This window comes from Phoxinus phoxinus, assembly GCF_949152265.1.
Source record: "Phoxinus phoxinus genome assembly, chromosome: 5".
In the NCBI taxonomy this organism is placed as follows: domain Eukaryota; kingdom Metazoa; phylum Chordata; class Actinopteri; order Cypriniformes; family Leuciscidae; genus Phoxinus; species Phoxinus phoxinus.
This window is the reverse complement of record NC_136880.1, coordinates 44,682,780-44,690,279: the sequence shown is the minus strand read 5'-3', so window position 1 is coordinate 44,690,279 and position 7,500 is coordinate 44,682,780. Positions and strand designations below refer to the sequence as shown.

The window sequence follows — 7,500 nt, the reverse complement described above, 5'->3', positions numbered from 1 at the left end:
CACCACCGTCATCATCATCACCATCATCACCACCATCATCACCATCACCAACATCACCACCGTCATTATCATCATCACCACCGTCATCATCACCAACATCATCACCATCATCATCATCACCGTCATCATCATCATCATCACCGTCATCATCATCATCACCACCGTCATCATCACCACCGTTATCATCATCACCATCATCATCATCACCACCGTCATCATCATCATCACCACCATCATCATCATCATCACCGTCATCATCACCAACATCATCATCATCAACATCATCATCATCACCACCGTCATCATCATCATCACCACCGTCATCATCATCATCACCATCATCATCATCACCACCGTCATCATCATCATCACCATCATCATCATCGTCACCATCATCATCACCGTCATCAACATCATCATCATCATCATCATCACCAACATCATCATCTTCATCATCATCACCACCATCATCACCAACATCATCATCATCGTCCTCACCATCATCATCATCACCACCATCATCACCAACATCACCACCGTCATCATCATCATCACCATTATCACCATCATCATCACCATCACACTCATGGTTGTGTGCGCATGTCCGTGTGCGTGTGTGTGTGCATATCTGTGTGCGTGAGTGTGTGTGTGTTTGTGAGAGAGAGTGTGTGTGTGTGTGTGTGTGTGTGTGAGAGAGAGATAGAGAGAGTGTTTGTGTGTGAGAGAGTGTGAGTGTGTGTGTGTGTGTGTGTGTGTGTGTGTGAGAGTGAGTGTGTGTGTGTGTGTGTGAGAGAGAGTGTGTGTTGTACCTCCTGCAGTATCTGTATCTTGCTCTCCAGCACTTGCTGCATGTGATCGATCTCCTGTTGTCTCTCTTCACAGCGTCTCTGCAGCTCCGCTTCATTGTGATTGGTCAGACTCTCTGCTGTTGTCCTGTCAAAAATCAACACAAGGATGATTTTGTTTTAAAGAGGGACTGTAATGCCAGTCTTGATGTTTTGTTCAGGCTCTACTAGAACAGGTTTTCCTGCCTTTCCTGAATGTTGATTTTCCTCATATTCTCCATCGGTGCAGCTCCTCTCCTCAGGGCTCTCAAGTGTCACGCATTTCAGTCTTTTGTCACGCACTCCCGCCACACATTGTATTTCTCACGCGGAAAAACTATTTATAATATATTTAATATGCCGCAGCGTCCAAAATGTATCTGGCCGCGCCGCTGTCACTGAACCGGCAGGAAACAAGCGTGTCGCCGCGTCTCCCCTGGAGTTAGTAGTTGAGCCTGCCACTTAACAGCCAATCAAAAAAAAGAAAGGGGCTACACATTAGCCAATCAGAAAATAGCACTATTGTATCTGGGTAAGATTTAATGTAACAACCAATGGGGGAAAAAGCATATCCTGGAATTGTTCACGTGATCTTCCGAAACTTTTCTTCCTCCTCAACCACCACCAATGTGCAGCATCCACCTGGATGATGCGACGGCAGCCATATTGCGCCAGAACGCCCACCACACACCAGCTTACTGGTGGAGAGGAGACAGTGATGAAGCCAATTAGTAAAGGAGGATGATTAGGAGGCCATGATGGACAGAGGCCACTGGGCAAATTTGGCCAGGACACCGGGGTTACACCCCTACTCTTTCGAAAGACATCCTGGGATTTTTAATGACCACAGAGAGTCAGGACCTCGGTTTAACGTCTCATCCGAAGGACGGCGCTCTTTGTCAGTATAGTGTCCCCATCACTACACTGGGGCGTTAGGACCCACACAGACCACAGGGTGAGCGCCCCCTGCTGGCCAACAGTTTTACAGCCTGTTCACTGACAACACCTGCTCAGAACAAGTAGTCTAGGCCTAGTCATATTTTCATTATCACACGATGACTGACATATTGTTACATTATAAACATCTCTCTCTCCAAATAGGCTTAATAATTTTATTAGCACTAAATAAATTAAAGTGTATTGCATAGTCGTTGTTATAAGTCACTTTTAAAATCATGTCATATTTTATAATTATATCCTCCTAGTCTGTCAGTAACTCTCTGTTTCTGTCATGATCCAAGCCTGTGTTCCTCTAGTCTTGTGTGGACTTTTATAATGTCCTGTTCTGCAGAGTGACGTGCGCTTTCGAAACACTGTTTCAAACATTTATGAATCTTTTGTTTCGAATCAGTGGTTTGGAGCGTGCATCAAACTGGCAAAGTCACGTTATTTTCAGGCTCTCTGACCCTCCGTCCTTCCCCCTGTTCCCATGTGTCTGTTTGTCGAGGAGTGTGTGTGTGTGTGTGTGTGTGTGTGTGCACATGTCTATCATCATCTTCACCCGTGACTCTGTCATTATAAGTGACGGTCAGTGATGTGGAATCTCTATAGAGCCCTGGGATAACGGCTGTAATTCTGAACATTTGCTGATGGATCAAGTGTTGTGTGGTTCTAGCTGGAGTTCATGTGAGAGTCAGTCTGCTGACAAACATCCACCAGCACTAGAACACACACACTCACACATAGGGCTGGGAGATATGGCCAAAAATTCATATCTCTGTATTTTTTGGTTAAATGACGATATACGATATATATCTCTGTATTTTCTACGTTTTTCTATTTGGATAAAGAAAATCTGAATTTATTTAAACAAAAATATATATATTTCACATGTTGATATTGAAGGATTTGATTACCCCATTATAATGGTCACTTTCATAAAAATACTTGTAGGTTTAAAATTCCACATATAGCTGATTTATTGTCTCCAACAGCAAATATTTGAGCAATATGTATATTTCTGTCAGAATGATTGCGCGACTCTTCTCTTGCGCTCCGTCTGTTGGGAGCGCATGTGTGCGGCGGCGCTCGCTCACGGAAGCTTGAGTTTCAGCGGAGATTCACTTGCAGAAGCTCGTCCTCTCTTCACAGTGAAATTTACATATTTGTTTGACTTTCTAACATTTACAGATGGAGAATATACCTGTGGAATGTAAGTTAAGCACGGAGGAAAGCACCACATCTCAAACGCATTCAACAGCGCAAGTGTGTATCTGTCAGTCAGCAACAGTAACGTTTTCTGTCAGAACATCTGCTGCTTTAAACCTGTTAACCATATCTTACCAGTTATTTAGAAGCCCTTAATATAACATGTTTAGGACAAATTGTACAATGTGCTTTCACTGCACAGCTCACACTGCGTCCTGCGCTAACCCTAACCCTAACCCTAACCGCTCACACTGCGTCCTGCGCTCGTATCAAACTACTGTATCGATATAAACGGTATTGCCTCATTCCCTATCGTTTCAAAAAAATATATCAATATATCGGACATACTCGATATACTGCCCAGCCCTACACACACACACCGTTATATTTCTGCTGTGGCTCAGAATGGCTCACGCCGCCGTGTCTGTGTGTGTGTGTGAGTGTGTTCATCTGTGTGCTGCTTTTAAACGGGAACGAGGACCAAAAGATCAGATAACCAGCTATTAAACCCGTCACACCATCGGGCGCGCACGCGTGTGTGTGTGTGTGTGGAGGAGATATGTAGATATCAGAGAGATGTACGTACAGCGCTTTATCCAGCAGTTGCTGTTTTTCCTGCAGCTCCTGTTTCAGACTCTCAACCTCCACCTTCAGCTCGATGTTCTGGAACGAAATAAACATCTGTAAATGTGTGTGTGTGTTCACACGAGAGCAGGAATGATGACAGTTCTTCAAGTCCAGGGTCAGCAGAAACGCACTCACGTTAGCCTTCATATTCTACATAGAGTGTGTGTGTGTGTGTGTGTGTGTGTGTGTGTGTGTGTGTGTGTGTGTGTGCGTGTGTGTGTGTGCGTGTGTGTGTGTGATTAATCAGTCATGTCATTTAACAGGCATCTCAGAGGTTATTTTTAGTGACTGGAATGCAGAGCTGAAACCGAACCACAACTGAAGTGAACAGCTGTCGACTGTTTACCTGCTGAAACACACACACTAGCACAAGTGTGTTAAGTGCTGAAACACACACTAGGACCGCTGGTCAGATCGGTCAGAAGGTTGTTTTTAAGATGTTTATATGTAAACTGTCATGATCCGACCCCTTTATGAGCGGAGACACTTTTAAGAAAAGGAAAAGATGTGGGTATTTTTAGAAACAGTGTTGTGTTGGCGCAGCAGAAATCTGATCAACTAAACTAAAGCTGCAGAGAACTGGACTGAGACTCAGCAGAACCGACGTGTTTCTGTGAACACTTTCAGATCACAATACAAACACCTACACTAACCCATTCACTTTTACACATATTTTCATATATATCTCAATATCTCACAGCATGTTAGGATGTTTTTTACACGCCTCAATAATATGTATATTTTTCACCATAACAATAAATTGTTGTATTATTTTTTATTTTTGCCAGAAAAATAATATTTTATATTATAAGTTATTATTATTATTATTATTATTTTACAATAAGAAGATTCGCAACAAGCCCAAAGGACTAATTTATCAGGAAGAAGATGTAAAACATCATTGACGGATCTGAAGCGCTGATGCTTCCAAAACTATAACCAATAACTCCTATGATTTCAACAAAACCTCATCTCTGTCAGCCAGCAAGATCATATCAGTTTCTGACCACAAAGATGAACAGGATCAACAAATGTACGTTTTCCTGCGGCGGCAGCTTGAAAGGTCAAATTACTTTTTTTTAAAGAAATCTTTTTAATTCAGAATGGTGCTATAAACTCTTAAAATAAAGCTTCCAAAAGGGGCGTTTTCACAGTCATGCCATTAAAAACCCTTTTTTTGGTTCCCAAAGGATCTGTCATTGTTCAGTTCTTAAAGGAACCAGTTTTTTTTAGTGTGAAGAACATTGAAATAATCTGGAGAACCTTTTCCACTCTATTAATAACTTTCAGTGGAATGGATGTTCAATGTTCTTCATGTAACCACCAATGCTAATGTAGAACCTTTAATGTATTATTTTAATTTATTGTTTTACTGTTATTATCATTATTATTACAGGTGTTTGGGCAAATATATTTAGCATGACATGGTAATACGGCAGTGAACACAGATCTGCTCTCACCGTTCTGTAGACGTCATCGCCGCTGTCCTCAAACTTCTGCTGGATCCTCTCCTCCAGAAAGTAGATGCGGAGCTTGAGGCTGAAGTTCTCCTTCTTCAAGTCATTGAGGTGCTGTGAGAGAGTTCGGTACGTGTTAGACATGTCCGGTGTGTGTGTGTGTGTGTGTGTAGAGCATCACACAGCCCTTCTACCAGCGCTCACACACATCACAACTAAAAACAACTACAAAAGCACAAAAAGAAATAAAAGATCCTCAACTACATGACTGATCATATCTACACAGTCATCTTCACACACACACAAACACAGAGAGCGAGGGCCGCTGTAAGGGCCCCGAGCCGCACCGCCGAGAGCCCATGATGAGCTTTAGGACTAACTCGAGAGCGATGAGCTGTTTTTACCCAGGCAGAAATCCCAGGAATCCCTGACAGCCACAGTCAAGCCAATCAGATCCCAGACTCCAGTCATGTGTGTGTGTGTGTGTGTGTGTGTGTGTGTGAGAGAGAGAGAGAGAGAGAGAGAGAGAGAGAGAGAGAGAGAGAGAGAGAGAGAGAGAGAGAGAGAGAGAAAAAAGAGAGAGAGAGAGATGATTCACATGTGAATAACCAGGTGAACTGACTGGACTCTAATAACCGGAGTTGAGCAGAGATGCAGGAGCCGTAACTGCTGTATCTGCAGGAGCCGTAACTGCTGTAACTGCAGGAGCCGTAACTGCTGTATCTGCAGGAGCCGTAACTGCTGTAACTGCAGGAGCCGTAACTGCTGTATCTGCAGGAGCCGTAACTGCTGTATCTGCAGGAGCCGTAACTGCTGTAACTGCAGGAGCCGTAACTGCTGTATCTGCAGGAGCCGTAACTGCTGTATCTGCAGGAGCCGTAACTGCTGTATCTGCAGGAGCCGTAACTGCTGTAACTGCAGGAGCCGTAACTGCTGTAACTGCAGGAGCCGTAACTGCTGTATCTGCAGGAGCCGTAACTGCTGTATCTGCAGGAGCCGTAACTGCTGTAACTGCAGGAGCCGTAACTGCTGTAACTGCAGGAGCCGTAACTGCTGTATCTGCAGGAGCCGTAACTGCTGTAACTGCAGGAGCCGTAACTGCTGTAACTGCAGGAGCCGTAACTGCTGTAACTGCAGGAGCCGTAACTGCTGTATCTGCAGGAGCCGTAACTGCTGTATCTGCAGGAGCCGTAACTGCTGTAACTGCAGGAGCCGTAACTGCTGTATCTGCAGGAGCCGTAACTGCTGTATCTGCAGGAGCCGTAACTGCTGTATCTGCAGGAGCCGTAACTGCTGTATCTGCAGGAGCCGTAACTGCTGTATCTGCAGGAGCCGTAACTGCTGTAACTGCAGGAGCCGTAACTGCTGTAACTGCAGGAGCCGTAACTGCTGTATCTGCAGGAGCCGTAACTGCTGTATCTGCAGGAGCCGTAACTGCTGTATCTGCAGGAGCCGTAACTGCTGTATCTGCAGGAGCCGTAACTGCTGTATCTGCAGGAGCCGTAACTGCTGTAACTGCAGGAGCCGTAACTGCTGTATCTGCAGGAGCCGTAACTGCTGTATCTGCAGGAGCCGTAACTGCTGTAACTGCAGGAGCCGTAACTGCTGTATCTGCAGGAGCCGTAACTGCTGTATCTGCAGGAGCCGTAACTGCTGTATCTGCAGGAGCCGTAACTGCTGTATCTGCAGGAGCCGTAACTGCTGTATCTGCAGGAGCCGTAACTGCTGTAACTGCAGGAGCCGTAACTGCTGTAACTGCAGGAGCCGTAACTGCTGTAACTGCAGGAGCCGTAACTGCTGTAACTGCAGGAGCCGTAACTGCTGTAACTGCAGGAGCCGTAACTGCTGTAACTGCAGGAGCCGTAACTGCTGTAACTGCAGGAGCCGTAACTGCTGTATCTGCAGGAGCCGTAACTGCTGTATCTGCAGGAGCCGTAACTGCTGTAACTGCAGGAGCCGTAACTGCTGTAACTGCAGGAGCCGTAACTGCTGTATCTGCAGGAGCCGTAACTGCTGTAACTGCAGGAGCCGTAACTGCTGTAACTGCAGGAGCCGTAACTGCTGTAACTGCAGGAGCCGTAACTGCTGTATCTGCAGGAGCCGTAACTGCTGTATCTGCAGGAGCCGTAACTGCTGTATCTGCAGGAGCCGTAACTGCTGTATCTGCAGGAGCCGTAACTGCTGTAACTGCAGGAGCCGTAACTGCTGTATCTGCAGGAGCCGTAACTGCTGTATCTGCAGGAGCCGTAACTGCTGTATCTGCAGGAGCCGTAACTGCTGTATCTGCAGGAGCCGTAACTGCTGTAACTGCAGGAGCCGTAACTGCTGTATCTGCAGGAGCCGTAACTGCTGTATCTGCAGGAGCCGTAACTGCTGTATCTGCAGGAGCCGTAACTGCTGTAACTGCAGGAGCCGTAACTGCTGTATCTGCAGGAGCCGTAACT

At 45.6% G+C, this 7,500-nt stretch overlaps 1 protein-coding gene across 2 annotated transcripts in view; it reads right to left on the bottom strand.

Annotated features, from left to right (window-relative positions):
- Nucleotides 1–7,500, bottom strand: part of LOC306998209 (myomegalin-like) — a 116,740-nt gene that overhangs the window by 97,975 nt on the left and 11,265 nt on the right. Inside the window, exons 4-6 of one of the 2 annotated variants that reach the window (XM_079612094.1) lie at nt 5,060–5,170; nt 3,559–3,635; nt 810–933 (exon numbers count right to left, since the gene is read on the bottom strand). In XM_079612094.1, coding sequence (XP_079468220.1) covers nt 810–933; nt 3,559–3,635; nt 5,060–5,170 — 312 coding nt within the window. Of the gene's footprint in view, nt 1–809; nt 934–3,558; nt 3,636–5,059; nt 5,221–7,500 lie in introns of those variants that run through there. The other variant, XM_079612095.1, reaches the window with a different exon arrangement.